General features: G+C 40.4%; 1 protein-coding gene across 2 annotated transcripts; it reads right to left on the bottom strand.

Annotated features, from left to right (window-relative positions):
• Window positions 1–270: 270 nt before the first annotated feature.
• NEUROD6 (neuronal differentiation 6) lies at window positions 271–27,030 on the bottom strand (the record flags this gene model as incomplete). Of its 2 annotated transcripts, none has more annotated exons than XM_082044909.1 (3): window positions 26,990–27,030; window positions 24,605–24,694; window positions 271–1,305 (listed from the first exon to the last, which is right to left on the bottom strand). In XM_082044909.1, exon 3 carries the CDS (start codon window positions 1,282–1,284, stop codon window positions 271–273), a length of 1,014 nt encoding a protein of 337 aa, XP_081901035.1. In that variant the 5' UTR covers window positions 1,285–1,305; window positions 24,605–24,694; window positions 26,990–27,030. The 2 variants fall into 2 exon arrangements, with proteins under 2 accessions (XP_081901035.1, XP_081901034.1); XM_082044908.1 differs by lacking the exon at window positions 26,990–27,030 and adding an exon at window positions 25,831–25,941 and having other exon boundaries at window positions 24,605–24,698.

The raw sequence follows: 27,030 nt of genomic DNA, 5'->3' as shown, positions 1-27,030 counted from the left end.
GGAAATAAAAAGAAAAAAAAAGGGGGGTGGAAATAACCTCTGGGAGGAAACAGAATCTCACAGTGTTTACAGACAAAAAAACGAAAGGAAAAATACTTGTCGGAAAAAGGGTTTATTAATACATAGAAAATCCCCACAATAGTTGAAACACACTTTAGGAACTAGTAAACACGTTAAATAGAGTTGTGCCAATTATGCAGTGCCCAAGCATCTGCTTGCTCTTAATTAGATGGGGAGGTGAATGACCACTGTTTATTTTCATTTTCCTCATTAATTATGAAAAACTGCATTTAATTCATCTTGCATGGTGAGAGACTGGCTGCGCAGATGTAAGTCGTAAGGGAAGTGGCTCTCTGTAGGCAACCTGAACATAGAGCTCTGCCCAAGGGGACCCCTGGGTGGCACTGCACAGTAATGCATGCCATAATTGTAATTTTTGCCATAGTCCAAGCTTTCTTCTTGCTTCAGGGAAAATATCCCATTATAGTTAATTGGGGGAGGACTTAAGGGACCTTCAAACTGTGGGCTGGCACACTCGGGGGAAGTGCTTTCATAGAAGGACTCGTAAGCGTTGCAGTAATTGTAGGGTTTCATGGACTTGGAGTTGTCGAGAGTCCCGTGCCCCGGGGGGGTGCTGAGCTCGGGGCTGTGGTAGGGGGGGTAGAAAGTGGAGTATGGCGAGCGGGTGTGATGGGCGCCTTCACCCGCCTGGCCCATCAGGAAACTTCTGGCATTCAGCTGCAGGCATCCCGCCACCAAGTTTGTAGTTGGCTGGGACAGACCCTTGCACAAGTTTTGGACAAACGTGAGCAGATCGGGTCTCTTGCCAATTCGCAGGATTTCAGAAAGAGCCCAAATGTAGTTCTTGGCTAGTCTTAAAGTTTCTATTTTGGACAGTTTTTGTGTTTTAGAATAGCAGGGCACCACTTTCCTTAAATTGTCCAGGGCGTCGTTAAGGCCGTGCATCCGGTTCCTCTCTCTAGCGTTGGCTTCTTGTCGCCTGAATTTGATCCTTTCCATCCTTATCTTGCTCGTCTTTTTTTTCCGAAGGCCCCTTCGCCTGGGCAAGCCATTCTCATCCTCCTCTTCTCTCTCTTCCTCCTCCTCCTCTTTTTCTGTGTCTTCTCCAGGAGATCTTTTAATATTCTTTCCTCTGAGCACAATCTGCTTCGAAAAGCTTTCGGGGTTCTTCAATTGCTTTTGATCATCACTTTCTCTGGAAAACTTTCTGCACATCTGGGATTCTGGCATTACAACAGACTCATCAAACGGTAGTGTTAACATGGTTCTATAATCTTAAGTTACCTGAAAGAATGCCAGCACAATATTTAAATATTTCCATTTTTAAAGTTTGCCGACTTAAACACACATCCTCATGCACCTTTTGTGTGTCTGCATGCACGCTCTAGGTATAAGTGTGTGTATATGTATAAATGCACAACCTATCTATCCATCTATATTTTTTTTTACATAAAATGCCAATTCCAGTTCTACTTTTTAAAAAATGAAAGCTGTCCAATATTTTAAAATCACTTGAAACATTCAGGATCTTGGAACTAAAAAGCCACATTTCTCACAGATAAGTATGGAGTAAATCAGTATTTAAAATGTACAATTAGCTCCCTGCTCATTTATTTTATTTTTAAACAAGCCCTTCAAACCATCGCCACTATGGAATTTAAAGAAATGCAAAACATGATAAAGCAATACAGACATTTTATTAATCCACATTCCCCTGTGTGAAAAAAATGAGGAAAGCGAAAAAGCGAAAGCTTAAAATTAAAAAGTGCCATCTCTCTATTAACTGGTGGTTAAATATTTTAAAAACACTTTTTGGCTTATGTTTCTAAGTTGATTTTTTTTCACCTCCATGTTTCTTCCCTTATGAATCAAGATATTAAACTCCAGTAAGTTAGAGGGGGTAGAAAAAAACAAATAATGGAACATCCGCCCTCCCCCAGTCACTCAGCTAGTAACATAATTAAAAACAGATATATTTTTTTTCTAATTATTTGTATGAAAATCACATATTGCTTATTTTATATTAAGACAAAAATCAGAATGATCCAACCCTGAAAGTATTCGGGTTAGAGTTAGGAAATAAAATTCCCCCTACCTTTTTTTTTTTTTTTCCCCTCTTTTTCCCAGCAAAAATTGTGATTAAAATTATCTGTTTAGTTAGAACCAACTTATTCGCTTTATTCTTTTCTTTTTTTTTTTTTTTTTTCTCCCCCATCAATTATTGGGGGGGGAGGTGAAAAATTCCCTGCACACTATAGCAGTGTTTATGTTCTGCGAGGCTCAGACGTCTCCTTCGAGCCCGTAGCTGACAGGAGCGGTCTGTGGATTCTGACTGCAACCCTGCACGTGTGATCAGAATTCAGTCTGGAATGGGAAAAAAATTTCCTTCTCCCAGTTATTTTGCTTTTGTTTGCAGTTTGGGAGCAGCAAAAGCTTGGACCCGACGGTCCTCAAAGAGACAAACAAAACGAATGCAGGGACTTTTTTTAATAGAACAAAACTAAACAAAAACCCCAGTCAAAGACTAACTCTATCAGTATTGTCTACACACTTGCAATATTACATAACATCAACGAAAGTATACAATTGTATCAGAAGAATAAAATGTTAGGAGGAGTTATTAGACAGCAAATAGCATACATAAAATACAAGACAATGATACTGTATCTTTAAACACTTGCATGCACACCCAGCACCAACTGAAATATATCTTTATTTGTATTACCTTAGCTTTTTATTTCATTCAACAATCAGTTTTCATTTTTTGCCTTCCAAATCTTTTCAGTCTGAATGTCGCATCGTCTCCTGGAGTCTAGATCTGTGTATATCTGCACTATCTCATTGATCTCTAAAAAGTGACATTGATGCCAACTGCCAGAGCTGGTACCCATGCCATCTGCTGGTGACGTCACGGGGCAGAGAAAACCACGTGAGCCTTTCTCCTGGGACCTTCATTCTGCACTGATCATCTGGCATCCCTCTAAGTGGGTACCAGCATTCATGTATCAACACAGAAGGTTAGACTGATAGAGGGGGAGAGAAAAAAAAAAAAAAGCACCAGCATTTCACATACAGTAGGTGCATTTCCACTGGAGCTGCTTCTTTTTAGCAGTCTAGCTGCACGGATAGTCGTGCCAACATTTGGTGCTATCCCTGCCTACAGGTACGGCTGCCCTGCGGTTGTTAATACGGTATTGTTTATACGAAAAGTGCTGTCTTGTATTGATCCGAGTCTCTCTGGTGCACCTGGTACCCAGCAAAAAAAATAAAAATAAAGAAGGCATGGGAAGGAAGGCAGGAATGGGGAAGTGATGCCGCCGCTATAACACACAGCATAGTCACAAAAAGTAGTTTTTGTGTGATGCTGCTGGGAGCAATTTTCGGAATGTTGGGAGGGTTTTGAGTGTAGTGTGTTGCCCCAGAGTGCGGGATAACAAGAGGAAACCTCTTGCTGACTAAGAAATCCTCCCCTCACATCCCTTGGTGGTTTTTGACATTCCTGAATTAAAAGAGTCATTTGTGAGGAACTGGACATACCACATGAAGCTTTAACAAGCGATGCCTTTTTCTGGAAGCGTGTGGCAGGACTTGCTCATCCCCATCCTACCCCGGTGCAATGCAACTGGGGTGCACCTGCTCCTGGTGGGGTGAGACCCTTGCAGGCGTGACTCGGAGGGCTCAGAGGGCTTCCCCCTTCTGCCAAATTTTCTCGGCCTCCCTGGCCTTTTTGCAAATGCTTCCTCGAAATCTCTTTAAAAATTGAGTTCTTTCCTTTGGAAACACACTTCTTCCTCATAAAAATCTTCTCCCTGCTCCCTGGCTGCTGCTTTCTTCGTGCCCTTGCTCCCGTCAGCTGCTTCTCCTGCAGTCCCTGCTCTTCTTCCCTTAACCCTTTTGTCTCTTTCCATGGGCAAGAAACTGTTAATGAAGCTGACAAAGCCTCTCTGCTCAGCTTTGCCATGGAGCTTATGGCAAACTCCACCTTGGTGTGTTTGTGGTTTGTGTTGTTTTAGTTTGTTCCCTTTTTTTTTTTTTTTTTTTTTTAATGTGAGATGCCACTTCTTAAATTAAAGTGATATCAAGAGAGTTATAGGGGAAATGACATGACATCTTAGAAACATTTTTTTAAAGTTCGCTTTCATTATTATCACGTATCACTGCTTTTTAGTGACTAAGTCATCTCTCTTTTAAAAAGTGAGCTACTGAGTATGCTTTTAGTATTAAAATAATCCCTGGCAGAGCTGCTATTGTTATGGGTCTGTGTCAGTGTTTCCACTATAAATCCTGTTTTTGAAGGGTTTATAACTCATCTGCTTTAATTCACATTGGGCCCAAGCTTGGCATTAATGTTCTCAGCCCCAATCCAATTATATTGTTTTCACAAAGTTTCATTTAAATCTGTTTGGGCATTTTTTTATTAGAGACAGGAATAAAAATTAAGGCAGCAGCAGAACGTGTGTGTGCGGGCAGAGCGTGTTATGTACATCTACGTGTATGTGCTAAATCATTTTAGAGCCTTTAAGAAAAAAAGGAAAAAAACCTTCACCTCAAACTTTGTATTTTTTTTTTCCAGAAGTGAAAAATATCAGGTCATTGATTCTTTACAAAACTCAGGTCTCTCTTTTTCTTTTTTTTTAAGGCAAATGTATTTGAAGTGACGAAGATGTTAAAACTTAAGTGGCAACTGTTCAAAAGGAGCAAGAGCTGCACTATTAATAACATTTGCTCCATTTTATCCTAAATGTGTGTAAAAGAGGAGAGGGTAGAATCCTATTATTCTCAATAGGAATTTATGTATTAAGATTTATATTGTGGAAGGTCCTAAGGGTTGTCAACCTTTTCAAGGATTTTGCATATTCAGAGTATAATACAATGCACGATAATCTAAATATGCAAAGTCCTGAGGAACCAAACCCTGTTTCAATGCATACTAAAAATTCTGCGAGAAATTGAAGGAAAGGTTGACATTGTAGAAGCTCAGTGTTAAGGGAAGGACTGTCAAAAATTCCAGTTATATCACCCAGCCTCTGAAATACACTTCTATAAAAATATTTTCTGTCTTTTTTTATTGCTGTAGTAGTTTTCTTTTCTTTTTTTTTTTTTAAACCTACTAAAATATTATTGTAAAATGCAGTTTTGAATGGCTCTTATACTGCTACTAAAATCAAAATAAATTAGTTTGTGTTGAAGGATTCCCTCTGTAGCAGTAACATTACATTTTTGCAGATTCTTAATCCATCATTTGACCTTTTTAATATTTTCAAATAAATAGTGGAGAAACAAAATAGCTGAGATATCAAGGTTTAAAAAGCCTCTACTGTGCATGCATAATAACTTTTCGTAAGGATTTTACTACACATTTTGTATTATGGATCCATGATATGCAAATGTGTACTGCTGTTAATATGCATTCACAGCATACCCCGTAACTGCTGCTTTGCTGTCTACTGTGAATGCATGTTAAGAATAATACACAAAACAGTTAAATGCACTCTATATAATGGCTGCACAGCACCAAATATGTCACTGAACACAAATCACATTTTTTTTTTCCTCTGCCCAAGCTGTATAGTTTTGAATTATATGTGACTCTGTTTCAAATGCAATATTATTATAATACATTTAACACAGCCAAACATCAATAGATTCACTGAAATAATATTGACTTCAAAGGGTGGCAGAACCTCCACGGTGCATCAGGGGGACTGACCCAAACTGCACTGCAATCAATGGGAGCCCTTCGAATAGCTTCAATAAGCTATCATTGGATCTCCAGGGGATGCCTCTTTTCTTTTTTTCTCTTTTGATTTTTAATTTTTTCATCGCCCTCTCCCACCATCCCTGTCCCATATCTCCCAGTTGTGCTGTAACAGGAGAGTTGCATCAGAATTAAGGAACTCTACTGATGTTTGCTGGGGACCAGTTTGGTGTGTTGTAGTCTGGATCATTCACTGGTAGGAACAGGACCTCATGGGCAGCGAGGGACTGTTGAGGAGGGGGAGAGTTAGCTAAATCTTTTTCCTTTTTTCCTCATCTTTCTAATGTAAGCACTGAAAGCCTCAGCAACTCTGCTCCTTGTGCACATGAAGTCACAGTGGCAATCCCATGATAGCAAACTCCCTCACAGTCTGGTGTGAGTTTGCCTTCCTGCCACAGTACCCACATGTGCAGCCCAAACCCCCCGGAGTGGACCAGAAACAGCTCCTCCGAACTGACTCACCTCTGGGCAGGCTCCAGTGATTGGTGTCCATGCCAGAACCTGACCATACACCTGCAGTGGGGCTGGACTGTCACCTTCACTAGACAGGTATCTCTGCTGCCTTTGGAGCGAGACTGCAGGAAAATATATGTCTAGTACATCCTAAATTGCAAAGCCAGGCCATGAGGGGCAAATAGGAGGGTAAAAGCATGAGAAACAGTGGCTCCAGCCTTCTGCTGAGTTCAAAGCTCAGGAGGAGGTGGGAATACTTTTTTTTAAAATGGATCGATTTATTGTGCTTTGTTTTGTTGTACAGAAGTGGGGCAAAGGAGGATGGTGTCTTGGGCAGTGACTCTGGTCTGCCAACTCCAGTGAGTTTCAGACTTGTCAGAACTGGGACCCACTGGTGGAGGAAGGACCAAGACATCCCCACAGACGCAGCTACCAGTGGAGGAGCCAGACCACATGTCATCTGCATGTTGCATGCCAGATGCATATTCTATGTTCAACTGAAGTGATGTGCATACTGTTTGATCCTGTGGGCCTGAAGTGACATGCATCTCCATTCAGGGATGACCCAGTTCTTTTCTGCCTCTCTGTGTCCCCAGTACACTACTGTAGGCTATGAACCACTTTGTGAGGGGAACCTGCCATTCCCATCAAGTTGGCTAAGCTCTCTCCCACTAATGCTAAAGTGATGTATAGGAATATACGTCTTCCTCCCAGGAGAGATTAAGGAAGACACTAATAAGGACCCCTGGCTTCAGGGACGAAACCTACGTTATTAGTTCAAGAAGATTCAGTTCTGTCTGAAAATGTGATTTTAACCCATCTGCTAATGCTGCAAAATATTAGAAATTAGAAATGTGCTTTGCACTATCTAAGCCCCCTGTAATGAGGATGTACTTCTTGCACTAATCAGACATCCTTAGTTTTTTGTTTTGAATAGCCTGTTAGGGACAAATATGAAAGACCTGCAGAGGGGGTTAGTTACCCTGTTTTAATGGGAGTCGCTTGAGTAAAACATGAATATAGAGTCTGAAAATGGACTTTAAAACTAATTGCTTATGGTTAACCAAAAATGAGTTTGTGACCATAAATCGCTCTAAGATTTCTGAAACACATGACTAAAATCAGTCTGATTTAGATATGACATACGTTTGATATAATCCTATTAATTTTGAGCTGCTCATGTCTTACACTGATGTAAATGAGTTGAGAGTCGAACCAAATACTCTTAAAATGGAAATTATATTAAAAAATTGAGTGTTCCACCCTAGAAAAGTAATGGCATGATAGAGCCTGAAAATTTTCTTACCAGATTAAGAGGTGATATGTACCTTGCAACAATATGGGATTTAAGGTACTTCTCTCCCTGGGGAAAAATGATCTAGTCAGACCAGTAACGTAGCTGTGTCACTTCTTGAAATTGCAGAGGGTTAAGATCACTCCTGTTGTTTTTTGATGTGAAGCAACCCTAGGGTACATCTGAGAAACTGGGTTTTCTTTTATTCATATTAGGTGACTGGGGTTGTCACGCCCTCTGCTACCCTACCTTGAGGATGCTCTGAGATCAGTAATTTCATCAGCCTTTAGAGGCTGCAGCAGGGACACTTGGCTGTAGCACACATCCTGACCCTGATTATCAGTATCTACTATTTATTTAATGGCAATCTCTGTCAAACAGCTAGCTAGCAATGCTGACTTTTTCCTCTCTTTTTTTCTGCCGCTGTCTACAGTGATTCAAGGGCATGCTTCCTCTGTGTTTTCATTTTGAGAATGTTTCTGTCCCCCTCAAAGTGCGTTTTTTGAGATGGACTTTGCAGCCAGTCCCTTCTAGAAGAGGTGGTGGTTATGTGATCCCAGAAGAGATCTGTGCTGCTGCTTCTTCCCCAGGCAGATGTCCTGGCTATAATGAATGTTTTGGTTTTTTTCCATAATTTAGGGTGCTCCTTCCTTACAAAATGTCTGAGGCTGATGGGCTGCTTTCTTCTCCCCACTCCCTCAGGAAGAGGTGCCTGATGGGATATTCTCCTTAGATCACCTGTGTGGACAGTCCTGATACCTTTTCTCCCTTCCTACAGCCTTCTCCCTGTGAGAGGATTATCCATCACTCAGGGAGTGACGATGCACAGAGCCCTTTGTGGCGAGGTGGTGCTGGGGCAAAATGCCCCTCTGGGAAGTGGTGGGAGCACTGAGCACATGGTGACGGCGCTGACTCGGTTAGAAGAGCAGAACAGCCATATAGAAAGCACATGCTGAGATGAGCAGTTTGCTTAGGACTACACAGCATGTTCTAAATTAAATGTGAGACACAAGGAAATAGAGAAGTTGAATTAACACTGACTTAACAGAAATGCAAAATAAAACCAAAGAGTAATGTCAACTTCTGGTGGACAGTTCCCTCCCAGGAAATTATAGGATGTTTTGTAAGGGGAACTTTGTAAAATATCCTTGAGAAGTTTATGAGAAACTGACATTTCCAATATTTGCAGCAGACCTTTGAAACTCAGCAGAGAGAAAGCCCTCAGGCTATAGAAATGACTTTTCTGTACCCCCATGAAATTTTATCCAAGTTCAGGTGAGCTGTTGGCTCCTAAGAATCATCATTTCCTTTCTCTTGCATGCAGTCCTCAGGCAAATTTTAGCAGCATACTGAAATAATATCTGAACATCTTAGGGGAAAAAAAAAAAAGCGGACACTTAGAAATAATTCTTTTAAACCTATTTTGAAAGCACATTATTAAAGTTGAGAAGTTGTGTAGCTGACAGCAGGAAATGCTGAAATGCCAGTGCTACAGTTGCTTGTAAAATCTCAGTTCTCTCTCTTGTGTACACATATACAGGTAGTTTCTTAACAGCAGAGCTCAGCTGAGGTTCTTGTTTATATGAAATAATATTATGTGTGGGGCAGGATGACTTAGGCTTATTGTAATGGGAACATATCCTCATTTTGGTTTGCTTTCTAGGATCTGAATTTAGAACAGTTCTTGGAGAGGGATCTTCCTTAGATACTGGTCTGATGAACATAAGTAAATTTTCCATTTAAAAAGAAGAAAAGCTGTGCAATCAAACATCCCAAGCTGCTGATGAACTGTGGTGTCCCTCACATTTCCAAAATCTGTGTTATATTTTTGACTTCTCCTAGAATGTGCGATTGCCAACCAGCATCTGCAACATGTGGTAAAGCATGTATTTAAAAACCTTACTGGAGGTCTTTCCTTATTGAAAAGAAAGGTAACTTTGCACTATAAAAAACCCCTAAACCAGTGTCAGAATTCAATGTTTGTAATGTTCCTATGGAGCAGGGAAATGCTGCTTTCCAGAAGGAAAAGGGAGGCACAAGGAACTTACTTACAGGTCCTGAACTTGTTCCATTGATTTAAAATACTTGACACAAATGTTAAGAGTAACCAAGAACCCAATGTCTGTTTGACAGACACTCCAGAAATTATTTTTCAGAAGCAGATTAGATGAAGTATACAGTCACTGGATCCTCCAGCCTTCCTGCTTTTTCCTATTACACAAAATTATATGTATCTTCACTGTTTTGAAGGCAGTGGGTGATGGACAGTATATATTTTGGAGGATCTTGACCACCACATTTTACCTCAAGACAAAATTTGTCACAGCTGAGAATGGAAGCTGGGTCATTTGAAAAGTTTTACCCCCACAATCAGTTTTCCCTTGACAGTACTGGAGATTTAGTGGCAGAATTTGACTGCAAATAGAACAGGATTTTATAAAACTGTTTTCTGGATTCAATCCCCAAGCTTCTCAGAAAGTGAAAAGCACAGCCAATTTCAGCTGAGCTGTAAAATGGTGCTGAATTCAGATTGGGCTGTAATGATCTTTTTCCAAAAACATTTTGGAAAATTGGTCTTCATAGAACTTTTTTTCAGTGATGAATGAACAATTCTACTGCTCCTACCTGCAGATCTACTTTAAGAGTAACTGATGTTTCTAATCTTTATGAAAACCCATTTTAATGTGTTTTTCACCAAATTCCCTGGGCAAGTGGACACACTGATGTTGTAAGCTGTAAATTTCTTAGAACACCATTGCAAGCCTCATAATTTCTCTAGGACAGAGAAAAGAAGACAAAATTAAGAGTAGAGAGATGGTTCCAGTCTATTCAAGCACAAACCTGAAGGAAGCAGAGCTCAGGAGAGGATTTTGCTTATACCTGCATAGATGTTTTTGGTAAGATCAGCGGGTATCGTCCAGGAAGAAGCATTGTCTAACAACAGTAATAAAATGTATCAAAATCAACATAAAATTACCATTTGACATAAAGAGATGTGAGGTTATTGCACGTTTAAGTACAGGCTGAAGTAAATAGTAGTTTGAGTAATTCCCATCACTTTCCATCTCTTATGCCTGCGTAATCTCTAAGGAGTTGTGGAAGCCCTACAGCTTGCCAGCTTCCTCAGCCACCAGGCATCACAGAAATCAGTCCTTCTTGCCATAGCCCTGAGCACACAGTGTTGTTTTTGGAGGTAACTGCTCTGCAAAGTGGTCTCACCTGACAGGTTGTGCAAAAGAAATTGGATAGTATCTTTTGGCAGCCTGGAGTTTTCCTTTCAGTCCTTGGGTTGGCTGAGGACTGGTTCGAATCACCCAATAGTTTAAAGCAACCATGGCCAGAATGCACCTGGAAGTTTGGCAAAAAGACCTTTTTTTCTGGCCAAATTTGTTTTTCTAAATATGGAGCCCGAATCCTGCTGGCATTTCCCCTCTATTGTATTTCTTGCCATGTAAGCTGACTTTCTACCTGACTTGTGTAGCCTTACTGGGGGCCTGACCTTTTAAGTTCTTGAAGTAATGGGAAAAGGTTAAAGAGGACATAGTTTGCAAAATGCTAAAACAGTCAGTGGTCAGCAGATACAGTACCGAATATGCATGTATTTTTGCAAGTTAGGAATCCTTTTATTTTTTTTCCTCCCTATGGTATTTTTCATAATGTCAGTCAGTATGTGTCTGGCCTTTCTGCGTTGTGCTTTTGGACCTGTAAGGCATCTTGCTATGTATAGCCATCTAGGTAGAATTTATCTCAAAAGGGTACTTTGCTATGAATTTTGAAGACAGCTGTGTGGAGAACATCTTGCTGTCACCAGCAGATGGTGACTGGAATAGCCGTCTCTCCCCAAACCTCTAAGCCCTTGAACAGTGTGAATACAGGCAGTGCAATAACAAATTGAAGTGATGGAGGAAATGCACTTGGCATCACAGTGTGGGGCCAAGTTCAGAGCTCCTGCACTGCACTCTGAAGGATGGGTGTTGGAAAAGTGAAATCCATGATGGTCAGATTGGTGAGGTTTGGAATAAATATTGCTTTCCATTCAGTCCATTTTTCATTTGTTTCTTGCGGCACCAACTAACATCAATGAGATTTTTTGCAAAGACTCTGTGCAAATGTTCTGACTCCTGTGGAAACAGAAATCTTGATTATGAACAAGATGTTTGCAGTTTGACCTTGTAACGTGAAGTGGCAGAAAATGGAACATGTTTTCTTTCAGAAGATTGCGTATTCGTTTCAGCAGAAAACTTTGTGTATTAAGTGCATGATAATGAAATTTCATTCTGAGAATAACACATTTAGGAAAAGGACTTCATTTCGAAGGGGCTCAGAAGGATACTTACTTTCAAAATCACATATAATACATAAAATCAAAACTAGAGCAAGTTGTTTTTTTCAAAATGAGACATTTTGATTGATGTGAGACAAATATTTACTGAAAATTTTGTATAGAGAAACACTTTGTTTGTTTGTTTTTGTTTTTTTGGTTGGGTTTTTTTGTTTGTTTGTTTTTGTTCCATATCTGAAGGAAAACAAATCTAGAAATGTGAGCTTTCTCCAAAGAAAGAAATGTGTCTGTTTGCCTACTGTACCGAAATCCCTATAGTACCCGGACTAAGTTGGTGATTCCTAAAGGCAAACCTCTTTCATCCATATATTCTGGATTTGCAGTTTTCACTCTATTAATCTATTTCTCTGTAATTTGGTGTATCCTATTCTTGTTATTTAAATACACTACATAAATGTTTCTACGTGCTCCCTAAATAATCTAAATAATCAGCAGTTCTCTGAAGTAGCAGTTCAGGCTCCCCTATACCCTCAATTCCATTTTGCCAAACACAACACAAAAAAGATAGCCTTTGTTAAAAAGTTTAATGTTCTTAATTAGTAGAATTGTCAGACTAATTAGAATACCAATTAGAATTGGCAGGGCTATCGTTAATTTAGAAGTGCTGTGGTCTAGTGTTAATCGCTATTAAACCTTATAGTTTGTGAAAGAGAGGGAGCAAGGAGATGAATATGCACACACGCAACCTCCCTCCCCTCCCATTTTAAATGTTAAGGGTCCATAACCATAACGATCTGTGCTGTCAATGTGTACTTAGGGACTGTTTAATCCATGGAGACATTGATGCAAAGTTAATAACTGTTTATGCACAAAAGTAGCATTGTGGAATAAAAACTTGGAATTTTTTTGGTTGTCTGCTATGTTTAAAATGGCAAAATCCTACCAGTGGCTGGAAAAGATAATGAAAGCACCGAGGACTTCTTATCGGAACTGTGCAAGAGAAATCTGCCTTGCTTGCTTTTACTTTTGGTACTGTAGAAGTTACTTTGCACTTCTTACAGCACATGGCAGACAGAGATCTGCCTGCACTGTACGTACTGAAATTGAGCTTCACTGCCTGCTGGTTCACTGAGTTCATATCAGTGTTTCATAGATGGAGGAGATATTTCTCAAGTTCCCATGGTAAGTCAGATGTACAGTGGGAAATACACTGAGAGCTCAGCAACTTTCAGTCTCTGGATCTAATGCACAAGCACATGTGCCCCTCCCATCAACCTAACTCTAACTTTTAAGTGGTGAAAAGATCATGCAGTGAAACAATTTTATTTTTCAACCTCAGAGGAAAAATAAAGAAACTTCTATTCAAGCTACATACTTAAAACATCTGTTCTTGACTGAAACCGTAAGAGACAAGTTCCCAGAGGTGGATGCTGTGAATATTGCTGTAAATTCCATGTACACCACTACCACATGCACAGAACCCAATTTATATCTGCAAGTGATTAGGAAAGAAAGGGTGCTCTAGAGAAGCACACAAGAGCCTGATGTGTCCAAGTCTCAAGTACAAACCTAAGATTTCCAAGGTACAAATATATTTTCCCCTTTGATGTTTTCTCCACTGGGTTGATTGCCTTCTGAAATATCTTACCCTGGTCATAGATTAAGGCAAGAGTGACGGTACTGATTATTACCTATCTGTGGCAATGGTGGTGTGAGCTAGAAAGGGATAAACTGAAGGCAGAGCAGAAAAAAGAAAGGTCAGTGATGTTGTCTATGGAGCACATGGATGTCCCATTAAAAATGCATTACAAACATTTTTCTGTTCCTCTCCAGCCTGATCTAGCTCAAGTATTATATTTCTCTATTTACAGCACAGCTAGTTTGCAGTCTGATAAAACCCATCCAAACCCAACTGTGCTGCCTCCTCTATTCCAGAGAAACTGGATAATTCATTACCAAGGAAGTCAGATGTTTAAATTGCATTTTTGTTAAGCATATGGTCAAGAAATCTTTCCTTTGGTCAAATCACATCTTGCACACTAATGCTTTATTTCAGCTGTTTATGGAAAGCTATAGTCAAACATGACAAGTGTGTCTTTGCTCTTGCAGAAAAAAAAGTGTGAAATTACATGCTTTATATAGGAAAAGGGATTTAGGAATCAGCTACAAACTTAACTTTCATTGTTCCTACCATGTTACTGCTCAAAGCTAAGCTATTATCCTGTATAAGTAATATGCTGAAAAAGAAAAATAGTTAAGATAAAGTAAAAGAAATTAACTGATAAAAAAAGCTTATTTAACTGAAAGCCAGCATTTTAATTGAGTTTTCGCTGAATAAACTAGATAGTGAATGTTAAAGAACTACATGCAAAACTTTTTTGCTCTCTGCTCTTTATGTTAGAGGGTAATTCAACTGAGAAATTAAAAGAGGAATTAAAAATTAATAATGAGTTAACAACAACAAAAACCCCTTTTCTCCCAAAGCAAGCCTTTTAAAACATGTAAGAATCCTCCCCAAAACCTAGCTAATTTAATTTTTTTAGAGTCTTTTTTTTTTCCCTTATTTAAGTACTAGTACACTCATTTCAAGGCTTTGGTCTAAGCCACTTAAACACAATGTGGTGAAGCCAACTGTACACCACTAGCACATTTAAAATCCAATCAAAAATTTTCTCCAAATCCATCAATCCCATTTTCATCCAGAATTTTTCCGATTAGGGAATGAAAAGAAATTCCTGTCATTTTAGGCTGCTGCAACTTTTGCTCTCAGCCACATATTTAGTGTCATAGCTTCAGGTCTTTTCCATTCAATCTTACAGAGCCTGAAATAATGTTATTTCCATTTTGTCCAGACACATGCAACCACAATGATGCTAAAGATGACTGAGGGTAGGGTCTTTTCACTGAGCTCAGCTCTAGATGGACTTCACTCAGCACCAGTACCATGTTAGATGAGTGACAACCCTGCACATAGATGTGAAGATGTGCAAGGACTCACGTACTCCCAGCTTACTGCTCAGCAGCTGCCTGTGTGAAAGCCACCTGTCTAAGAGGAGGCACCGTCTTCTACTGGTGTGTCTAAACTAAGTGCAATGAATCACCTTCCACTACTTTCCACTAACTCTGTGCATGTGTTAGATAACTTACTTAAAACAAACAAATTTTTGGTGACTGATTTTAATTAAATCTAATTCCACTCTAAGTCTCTGCAGGGTCAGGACTAGAGCTTGTTGGAAATTCTTTGCCAGAAAAATTTCCTCATGATAAAGCTGTTCTCGCAAATCAGAATTGTCTTGGGTGTGTTTTGTCATTAGTGAAGTCTGTTGACTGTCTTCTCAGAAAGCCAAAAATGACAGTCCTTTGTGAGGTCAACAAATCCCAACAGGAATAATCTGTTCATTGTGTTGCCACAAAACATATATTTCTCTAGTTAGTTAAATGTCAGTGTACCCTGTCCTAGGAAGACACATTGGGTCATGGGAGCTGTGGTGTGGGCCCCAGTGCTTCTTTATGTCTCTTATTCTGTGGCCATAACACATTTTACAGGACACTGTGCAATCCTACCTCCGAATGACCATCACCATGTAGCACGATGTGCTGCCAGGGTAGGAAGCAGGTCTTGCAGAAGGGTGCTTGTCCCTGAGGAAAACTCCCACAGCACCAAGTGTTGTCAAAGAAATAGGCATTTCTCTGTTTTAATTGTCTGACAATGAGCTGTTGTTTTCTGCTTTGTATGTCAAGGCTGAAAAGGTTCAGTTTCTGAAATCTGAATGTAGTTTTCCAGTTGAAAATACTGTTAGGGAGTATATCAAGCAAATATTGCATCATGGCTGGGATTGAAAACAAACACGGAAATTTTGGGATAACTTACTGGAAAGAATACTCTGATTTTGGTTTAGCTGTAACTATTTCAAGTTTTCTTGCAGACACAACTCTGTTTTAGCTGTCATATAGCAGGCTCAGCACTTCTGCCTCAGTGTAGTACAGTGAAGTATCCCCCAGCAAAGGTGAGCAGAGGACTTTGAAATACAGTACAAGAGAGTAAGACAGACTTTTTTATGTCCAGTGGAGATGTGGTAGTTCAGTTCCACTTTTCTGATCTGCACCAGTGGAAGTCCCCAGTCCTGTAGCACTGCCCCACTTCACACCTTGATTTGCATCAGAAATGCTTGTTGCTGCTGCCCTCCTGGGCAAGCTGCAAATGCAGCATCTGAGCCCTGGGCTCCCACCGTTTTTATATATTGCTATATCCCCCTGGCCTGGCCTCAAGTCTGCCCTCTGAGATATTGGTGATGGTGCTGTATGGAGCAGAGAGGGAGGCATCACTCTCCTCCTCTAAGAGAGATGAACAGCAGTCTTGGCTTGCTTCTCTGGGTATCTCACCACTTGGGTGAGAAGCCATCCTTGTGCTCGGAATGCCTGGAGGCAAAGAGCTGCGGTCGTGGAGCTTTGGTATAGACAAATAATTTTCCCATTTTACTGCTGCTTTCCCAATCGTTATTTTTATTTTTTGCTTAGGTGGTTTGCTGTTACCATACTTATTCATTCTATTGTTTGCCTTCAGGGCTTCTCTGTGCCTTTTCTCCACCATTAGTTTATTTGCCTTTTTTTCCCCCAGTGATTTTATATGTAATCTTCATTTTAATCTACCCTGTTAGTTGTCCTCTTGTCCATTGTAGATGCAATTGTTTCTACACAGATTAACAATATTAATTAATTTCAGTTTGGTACAAAAGGCCTTGTTTATTACCCCGCTTCTTTTACTCGAGTGTCAGGATTTCCTTATCTTTACTTTCCTCCCCTTTTTATTCTAGCCTTATAAAGAATTAGGAAAGAGATTAAATCAACTGCCAAAGCCATCCATTCCCATCAGAGGAAGGACCGTGTTATAGTACATAGCTGCAAACACAAGAATTTTTCCTGTTTGTTTAAACCTAAGAATGGTCACATCTCTTATTTGTTTTCTGGCAATAACCATTGCCAAAGAGGGACCCCTAAAGTGTATACATGAAGGTTAAAAAGAGATTACCCTTATTAAGTCTCAGCCTGTTCTCTAACAGTTGCTGAATTCTGTGAGCCTTGAAGCATGACCCAAAAATGTTATTGTAATTAATTATGGTAACTCTGATATGCATATCAATTCCTTTTTGCAAACGTACATTTCTGAAATCCAGCTCTTGTGGCAGCGAGCTCTCTAGCCTGAGTACATATTGAATGTAGTCCACTTAGAATGTTTTTTGGGGGTTTTTTTCCGTTTAATACTCCTACTGTGTATGAGCAAATCAGTCGCATCTCAGATCTAACATTTAGCCGTCCTTTTGCCTTTTTTTCCATCATTGAGCCTTTTATTCCTTGATATAGAACGAACAGGACCTTGTTCATAATCCATCACAATTCTCGATGAATTTCTGGCAACGGTTGCTGTACTGCCATAAGGTTTCCTACTTCTGCGCCCTTCCTCCAGACATCACTGAGTCATTGCACAGCCGAAGACAAGGCTGCAAATTAGCTCAGCGTTGTATGTGTTCTGTTGCACTAGGGCCACCCATCCTTCCCTCAGCAAAGGGAATGGGGTCTCTATCCCTCCCCGCCAAAGAAACAAAATTCTGGAAAGCGGTGCCCCGCGTTATTTGTGTGAAAAGCATTCACCTGGAAGCAGCAGAGTGACTCTAGACAGGTGTCCTTTTCCTCCAGAGCAGGGCAAAGGAAAGGGGCACCACTGTAGTTCTTGTTCGTGCTTTGCCCACATTAAATTCTTTTGAAATAGGACACTAATAAATAGTCAATAATATAGAGCAAAACACCAACAGAAGTCAGTATCAAGTACACTGGTTTACTTGCCAATAAAAAACAAAAGCAAAAACGTTAACATGTGAATGCCGCTCTCTGTACGAAGAAGTGCCATGTTCCAAGCATAAGTGCAAACTAAAACCCCATTTGTGTGAATAGCTAATTATAAGGGTGAAAACACTGTCAATCTTAACACTCATCTGGGTTTCATCTTGGATGCCAAATGGGTCTTGCTGTCCTATATGTTAAGAGAAGTCTTAATTTCACAGCCCTGACAGGAGAATAAATATCAGCCAAAAGTAACTGAAAGGGAATAAACATAGACTGTCATGATGGGTTTTTTATTAGCATCACTTTTTTTCTGACTGTATGTAAGTATTCTGAATCAAGAAAATATTCTTCAGAGTTAAGTATTGACAGAACTTTCTTAGCAATTGCATGATTAAAAAAAAAAAAGAAAAAAAATTTGTTTGCAGTGCCTGTGCGGAAGCTTACTGCAATTTGCAAAAGATGCATGTGCTGTTGAAGCTTTCTAATTGAACTAACCCATCAAAGAGTCTAGAGACTTTCTCAGATGTCTTAAGTTATATCTTGTGTCCCTATGTGATTATGATTTAAATGTAACTCTTTAAAGAACACTACAGACAGTCAGAACAAAGTCCCATTACCATCTTGTACCTCTTCATTATTAAAGAGTTACCTGTGAAGTTTTGTCAAAATCTTTAGATATTAATCTCTTAAAACTTGTAGTTGTTGTTGTTGTTGTTTTTTAAAAAAAACAAAACAAAACAAAAGCTGTTTTTTGAAATAGCAAGCAAAACTCACAGCAGGTGGGGAACACTGTACTCTCAAACAAACAATTTGGATCCCATGTGACTCCAGGATCCTGCAAACCTAGAAAGATCACAAAGGTGGTTTGCTTTTAAAGAATTATTTTAATGTGCATGATGTTAAATAGGATAACCATTAGTGCATATTAGTATTTCAATCAAAGGTGGCAATTTTAAAAAATAAATTCCATCTTCAGCCATTCCATAAACTGCCTGGACAAAAAATTTATGTTGTTTTAGGTTTTTTAGTTTCCTCTGTTTCCTAGAATCTAAGTCACAGGACTTCAGATTATCAGTTCAACAGTATTTTATTCCAGTGTTTGGACAGGAAAGATAAATAAATGAGAAATAAACTATCCTAGGGTTCCAAATGATGAGAAAAATATACAACTCAAGTTCTGGTTAAACCTAGCATGATAAAGGCGATTGGAATTTAATTACCTGTAAACCTCATTTATTTTTTCAATTTAGACACAATAATTTAAAGCATAAAGCAAAACATTCGCTAATCTTTTTTTTTTTTTCTTTTTTTTGAATTTATATATATGTATATATAGGAAGACTTTTCACATGTGAGATGCCTGAATCTCAGAGATGCAGGAAGAACACTGTTGACTTTTATAACATCTTTATCTGGTTTTATCTGGTTTTTGGCCTATTTCTATGGGGCGGATTAAACCACTTGATAACATTCAAACTCTCAAGAAAATACTCTGTGAATGTTTCACATTTATTGAAACGATGGTATATAAGTGAGTAGTAAGCAAGTGGAGGATGAAGAAACCTTCCGAGAGCTGTGGGAGATGCTGCATTTCTAGTTAGCCTTGAGTTGTGTGAGATAAGAAGATATACTTCGCTTAACACCTTCCTAAACCTCTTAGGAAAGCCTTTGGCTCCTGGGATGCCTGTGATGAAAACGTGCACCACAGCATTGCTGTGAGTTTGTATAGCTCCATATGACAAGAAGACTCAGTAACTCTCTTTTCACAATCAGGTGCCATTTGTTTTGCTATGCTACGAGGATGTTTTTCTCCTGTCCTAAAAGGAGGAGGACATAGAATCAGCTGAGCCATCTGACATACTGAGATCCACTGATGGGCTTTGGTATCCGAGCCTCCACCGGTGCACCACCCTGCGTGCTATCACTGGGGTGTGAAGTCAGTGTGAGGAACTTGCTGTACCTGCCAAGGGAGGTTTAGGTTGGACATGAGGAAAAAGTTCTCCACCCAGAGGGTGGTGGAGCACTGGAACAGGCTCCCCAGGGAGGTGTCACAGCCCCAAGCCTGACAGTGTTCAAGAAGAGACTGGACAACACCCAGTGTGAAGTGTGGGGTCATCATATGCAGGGACAGGAGTTGGACTGGATGATCCTTGTGGGTCCCTTCCAACTCAGGACATTCTACGATTCCACGTCACTGTGGGGAAGGAAGACCCTGGGTCCCGTGAAGCTGGGCAGACCACCAGTGGGGAGGCAATGGAGTGACCATCTCTATCCCCAGAGCGCACTGGGGAGGTGAGGGCTGCAAGGGAGGGGTGGCGCCGACTGGGAATCAAAAGTTCCCCGTTGGAATGAATCAGAGACAAAGTAAAACTCAAGGCAAGGGGAGGGCTCTGCAAGTAATTTCTTCTTCAGCTACTCTTCTTTCTTCCTGACAACCCATTCAAATATGATCTAGTGAGGCTGCAAGACTAAAGCATATATAGTCATGGTGGTTTTAGCAGCTACAGCTTCCTGAGATTTAAGCACAAGCTTTAGCAGTCCATTCAGGTAGAGTAAACGGAATGCTTTTCTCCAGATTATCTTTCATGTATGTATAAACAGCACTTGCCGCAAAATGTGTGAACTATGGAGCTCAGAGTCACAGCCTGCAGCACAGCAAACTGGCTTTTCCTGGAGCTCGTAATGTGATAATTAAATTGCTAACAGGCACCTTAGTGATGGCATTTGCTGGAGATGTGAAAGCCTCCTTACAATCATACCTTTCTGTAGGGGACTCATCAGTAGAAACAGAGCTATCAGAATCAGGGTTTTTTTAATATATTTTCTTCAATGAGTACATTAAATTTTTATGTGGAGTGAAATGGGACAGGACGTGTTTCCCTTCCACTGCACAATGATTTATTACCCCAAAAAGACCGCAGAACTAATTAGCAGAGTAATTAATTAATATAAATTTGCATATTTGCATTTGCAATTAGTGCAGCCGACTGATTAGTCTGAAAATGGGAAGTTTGACTCATTAGATGTTAGTGTCTGCTGGACTGGAAAGCGGCTGCCAGATGAGGCGAAAAAGCATAGAATAAGCATGAGCGTGTGTGTGCGTGCACAAGCTCATCATGTCTTTTGTTTGAAGAACGGAGTGCAAATATGTGGTCTAAGATACTAAGACTGGTTATGTTTTGTGGTTTTTTTTTTTCTTTTTTTTTTTCTTTTTAATCACCTTTTCAGCTGTTTTTCCCATTAACTTACTTTCTGCAGTGAGCCATTGCAACCATGAAGCTCGCCGATGCTTCTGAACAGTCAGTTTTTTAAGGGAGCGTAGCTGCTGCAGATCTCCTGATTTAGGTGCCGAAGGGGAGCTGTAAGGACCCTCCTTGCCATGTGATAGATGGGACAGGGATGTTTCCCCTCTTCCTAGTTACATCATCTAACCAATTGCTAACGCTGAGAGGTCAAACTCAGCGGAGCCCATAAAAGCCTAGGATAAGTTATTAGCTTTCCAGGTTGCTGTGCTTTCATCTTTTCCTCCTTGGGCACCCTTGTAGGTGTGCCTCTTTGTATACACCTGAACAGTTCTTCTGCTCTGCAGACCTGAACTTCATATGCCTGGGCAGCCGTTGCCCTAAGTTTTGGTGAGGTTTTAGTGAGGTTTGAGAGAACATTGTAGAGATATGTGCCTGCTCATCAAGTAATATATCCAGATGCTACAATATCTGTAGGCTGATTACTAATGCTTCTCTCAGGGTGCCCAAGCAGAGCTGGTTTTCATGGGGGTCAGTGGAGGAAGCCCTGGTACCTCTTTGGGTTACTTTACATTACTCTCTCCGCTACAGCTGGGGGAAATTTTTGGTCTCCAACAGCGAGCCTGATAGTCTCCTCTTCAAGATTGCTGTGACTGGCAATGGGGCATGAGCAGGGGCTGTCCCAAAACAGTTGTCTGAAAGCTCATTGGATCCTTGTTCAAAAGCTTTGATCAGATTTTACTTGTTTGTGTCCCTTTGATGTTTGTGTGGGTGTTATGAAAGATTCAAATGGGTATTGCCCACAGCTTGCCATCACCATGCATTTGCAGCACGGTGGAGGTCAAGACTTGTAGCAGCTTCCTACAGCTCCTCTGCTCTACCATAGCAAGTCACTTTGCTCCTTCTTTTTTGGATATTTTTATTTCGCTACTCAGCTTAACATTTTAGATAGAGCAGTTAGAGCAGTAGTATAGATGCAGCTATGCTTCCAGTGAGGTACATTTCTACTCTGTTCAAGGAATGAGTTTAAGCTAATGTATACTTTGCAGGTATAAACTCTGTCCCCTCTGGTATACCTTCATTAGTTTGTAAAATCTAGGTGCAAACTGGGCCTAAGTCAACATGAATATCTTATAAACAGAATCCATTAATTTTTGTGAGATTTGCAGGTGTTGATTAGCTCCCAAGATGCCCCTGGCGTATTAGATGTATGTAAGATAATTCAAAATGTAATCATTTCTATTAAATGAGACAACCCCTATTTTTCCTTTATACACCTACACCCAGGTACAATAATTTGTTAATATAATGTGTGTGGGGGGATGACAAGCAAAATTATTTATTTTCCCCTGCCAGTCAGTAAATTTTAATTCTACATTTACCACACAAATAAAGAATAAATTCCATTGGTATTTGAAAATAATTAGAATATGACCAAATATTATTTTCTATTAATATAATTTCTGAAATACAATTTGTTTCAATTATGAAATCCAGTACTAGCAAGAAAGAGTTTGTGAATAAACATTTGATGAAGAATTAATATGGGTAAAAATGTTACTTAAAAGAATGTTTTTACCACTACAGGTGAAGATACAGGTTTTACAGTCAATCTTTTAAAAAGAATATTTTTCAAAAATTATTTCCTACTCAATTGCATCATAAACAATTAGGAGAAAATATGAGCAAAAATGAAATTTGTCCTTAATGGGTATCATTTCAGTTAAAAATCAAACAATCTGCAGGACCAAATAACCAAACTTACTTTTGGCCAAAGTTATTATTATGCTTGAAACATAACCAGTTTTCCAAATATGTTCAGGACCTATAGAAGCAAACTGATTGTCACTGGTGTTTTTGGTGCCCCACTCCCATTGAGTACTCTATCTACACCCTTTGGCACTCTTTAAAAATCTAGCCCTGTAGGCGGGTGAGAGTAACGTTGGAGATGTATGCATGTACGTATATGAGGTATCCCTGGCCTGGGAGTCAGGGCATTATGTCATGTAGGTACTGACCCTGATATAGGACATGCTGCCTTTTAGCAAGGCATTATTGGGACTCAGCACCACAAGCACACAGCTGTCCTCCTGGCAGGTCGGGATTGCTTGGTAACCCATCAGCCTGAAGTGTGGGCAGATGCACAGTTCTACATGTCTGCAAGCTCCCAAGTCACTGAGCTATTCTTTGTTCTAATTTACAGACAGCTGTGAATATGCTATTGGATCTAGATTGAAATATCATCTTCCTGTATTTGCAGCTTTGTATGCTGACATCATCTCCAATTCCGACTGTCAAAACTGTGCTAAAAGAAAATAATGCTCTGGCCATTTAGGGAGATCCTCTCCCCCCTCACCCCCCTAAATGTTGACTCAACAACTGAGAAGCTGTTCACCTTCTTCCTAAACTCCCCCGTGCAAAATAGCAAAACATTCTGTTTTCATGAAGTCCAAATGTTTCATTTCAGCTTTATTGAAGAGTTGCATTTTGATAAGGCTGTTTGATTCCAACCACAAAGTAAACCATTTTGCAGAAGCATGAGGCATAAGCAAATAGAAAAGTACACGGTGTACAGTGCTTGCAGTTGGAGAGCACCCTCCAAGAGACACAGGCGACAGCAGCGACACAGCACTCTTCTTGGCTACGGTATAGTACAAAGAGAAGGATCACAATGCAGCTAGCTTCCTAGGTCTAATTAGCTGCATAAGGCCAAAGGAAAACCTGTGACATTCAAAGCTGGTAACTGGGGAAAAAGTAATCTGTATTCATGAGACAGAAGATGTGCAGAAGCCAGCTTCCATTTGGACTTTGACATTGCCTGCACCAGTAGGACTGACGAAAAATGGAGGTCTTCCACCCCACGTTTTGGAGAAATACACATTGAATATAGATGTAAAGAGAAAGGTCAGAATCTCTCTTTCTATGTGGTTGATGCACTGGCAAATTGGTCCCAAGACAGAAAATTGTTTCATTCAATAAAGAACTTGATATCTGTGCAATCCATTTCATAGCAGAGTCAAATAAAATGGGATTTATCTAACAGCTAAGCACTGTTGGCCTGCAAACATGGGCTATGTCCTGGAAACTGCAAAAGGTTCTGGTACCAATAGCTCAGGCATTTCAGCTGCCGCTTTCACAAGCAAGGTGCAAAGAAGTAAAGGAATCGTGGTGTCTAACACGAGAGTATGATTTAAAGTAGCCAAACCTCTAAAATGAGTACAACAAGGAAGAAAATGACAGTCTGGAGATGTACCGATCACTGCAAAAAAGCGCAATTCTTTATTTCAAGGAGGAAATAACTCCCTGTTCTATAGACTATTATTTATCAAGACTTTGCAGCATATTCTAAATATAACCTGCCTGTCCTGGGCGAGGCAGGTGATACTAGAAGAAGAGATGAGCAGCCACAACATTTGTTAGGAAACACCTGCTGGCCTGTCAATGGCACATGAGATTTCCTGGGAAAAGGGTGTGCGATGCATGAATGTTGACAGGAGGTGAAAACATACATGACAACTTAGAGGTATACAACCAAGACAAGAGGGAATACCACTGCTTAGCCAAAATTTGGGAAGTACAAAGTAAACCTGGATCACAGCAGAATGTAAATCACTGCATAGCAAACGAAGAACTTCAGGCATCATGAATGAAGTGAACATCATAAAACAGCCTCTCCTAAGAAACTGGAAGCCATGTGTTGGCTAACTACTTACCAATTAATATTGGGTGCTGAGATCAGCAGAAGACACAGGGCCTCCATAACAGCTGGGATGGGGCAGCAGTCTGGAGCGCGAAAGACACCACTGCCTTGGGAAAGAAACAAAAGACTTTACGAAAACAAGGGAAGTCCCACCACAAGAAAGTGCTTAACTAGCAGCAGTTGGAACACCACTAGTGCAAGAAGAATCTCCACAGTGAAAGGATTGAGAATACAGATGTCAACACAGCAAAATTATGTTCAGATGGAAAAAAAATGGATTATTCTTGTTGTCCCTGGGTATCAGGAGCTGAATCAGCATGTATATAGCTATGCTGTTTGCCACTGAAACAGATCACAGGTCCCTAAAGGACATTCCTGACAAACCTCTAGCATCTGCATGGCCAAGACTTCATTGCAGCACTTTTAAGCTACGAAGGTGCTCCTTGACAGCATATACAATCCTAGAGAAAAATTCCTTTAGGAGATTTTTCTTCACTGCAGTTGTGTGGGGCAGTATGTTGCAAAAGTGGAGGAAGAATTAAAGGAGCAGATGTGTGTTTCACAGCCACACTTACTAGGGAAGAAACAGAAAATGGCGATGTAATCAGCCTTTTAAAAGAAACTATTATTTCAAGAGGTCTGTACAAGAGTAAGTTCCTTTTGCTCTGGAGAGAAAATGAAGCAAATTGTGGAAAGCGTAGCAAGTTGAGTCCAAAGGAGCTGTGGTCAGAGCCAGAAAAAATATTCCCAGCAGGTATTTTCATACAGCACTATACAAACTATGGTTCGGATACACATCCTCCCAGTTCAACATTTGTGCATTGAGAGCCCCACACTAAGGCACAAAATACTGGGCTTGTTCCCCGTGGCAGGGCTGTTGCTGCAGGGAACTTTTGAGTGCACATGTTGAACCTAGAAAAGTGAGACAGCAGCTGGTGTCCTCTGTAACAGAGGAAAAACTATCTGATGGTGAGTGAAGACAACAGACTTTCTTTTAAGGCCATGTCAATAAAAGCAAGGCTCATAGATACCATACTACTACCAAAGTAATCCCAGAAAGCAGAGAAGAAATTTTGCCTGAAGAGTCTTAAAGATTTTGGAGGATGGGTGTCTGATACAGGAACAACTCATGGTCTGCATGCCACACTGTCTCACACATGTCCCTGTCCAGGCCGCTAGCCTAGGTGACTGAAGAGGAGACGGACCATTTCCTCAGACACATGAGTGGCTTCAACATACCTGGTGAGGTTTTCCCCTGATGCTGGCTATGAAGGTGTTGCCCATTTCATGTCCCAGCGCTGGAAAGCTGAGCAAATTAATGCAACTTCTTGGCCAGAGGAAGAATGAAGAAATCCTCCTGTGAGTAAAGTCCATAAAGTGGAAGAAAACCTCCTTTCTAACAGAGGAAAACCCTATTGGACAATATTAGGCCAATGTGGTGGTTGCCCAGGTGAAATGCAAAACATTCAGTTAGAAAAAGTAGTTGTCGAAGTGAAGCTGCAGGCTTCAGGGAATTACTAATATTAGTGCAACTGCTTCTAATAATGAAAACTCAGGCTGCAGTGCAGAAACTGTGAGATTGCTACCAGCAATCACAGAAGCCCAGCAAGATGAGGAAAGGGACAACACAACTATAACCTCTGTAATCAGGATCAGTCAATGACACTACCAGTGCGTATTCAGCCACCCAGCTTTTTTGTAACTGAGAAACTACAGCCTTATCTTCCAGGGTGTTGTCTATAGTCAGTTAAGAGAGAGAAACTTTTTTTAGAGGGCAGTGCTGAGTGCTTGCAGTTAGTTCCTAGACTATGCCTTTCTCTGACGGTCCTTGTTTCCCATTGCTGACCAATGAGAGACCTGGAGAGTTCAGCTCTGTGGTGGGTGCTCTATAGGAAGCTGCATCATGGCAGGTGACGAGATTACTCTTCTTATCGTGTCTTTGCATTCCAAAAGTAATACTTGCTTCAGACATTGGAGGAGTTTCCAGCTCAAACCTTTCTGAAGTAGCAATGTTATCAAAGTTTCTTGACCTCTTGTGGAATACTCCATGTCTATGCCCAGTGAGATGTCTCATGTCCCTTTAACAGAGGCTTCTTGCATGTAGGTGCCTACCTGGGTTGCTGAGAGCAAGGGATCTGCTTGTGAAAAGACTCATTAAATTAGCCCTTCTTGTTTTCTTCTATCTTGTGTAAAATCATAATGGCTGGGAATGGCCGGAACGCAGGCAATGTCAGTAAGACAAAAGGGGCAAAACTGAAAAGACCTTAATTGGTGGCCACTCCACAGTATTTTGCAGAAAACCCCATTATCATGAAGCTGAGATAGAGTGCTCTGCAGGTCCTGACGGCTCTCTCAGCATGAGTACTTCTAAAGAGATTCATCAAAATGTCTTACTTACGCAAGCAGGTGTCTTCCTCACCCCAGGGAGCAGCCTTCCAG

Source organism: Streptopelia decaocto (genome assembly GCF_964273445.1).
Source record: "Streptopelia decaocto genome assembly, chromosome: 2".
Taxonomy (NCBI): domain Eukaryota; kingdom Metazoa; phylum Chordata; class Aves; order Columbiformes; family Columbidae; genus Streptopelia; species Streptopelia decaocto.
This window is presented reverse-complemented; position numbering and strand designations above follow the sequence as displayed.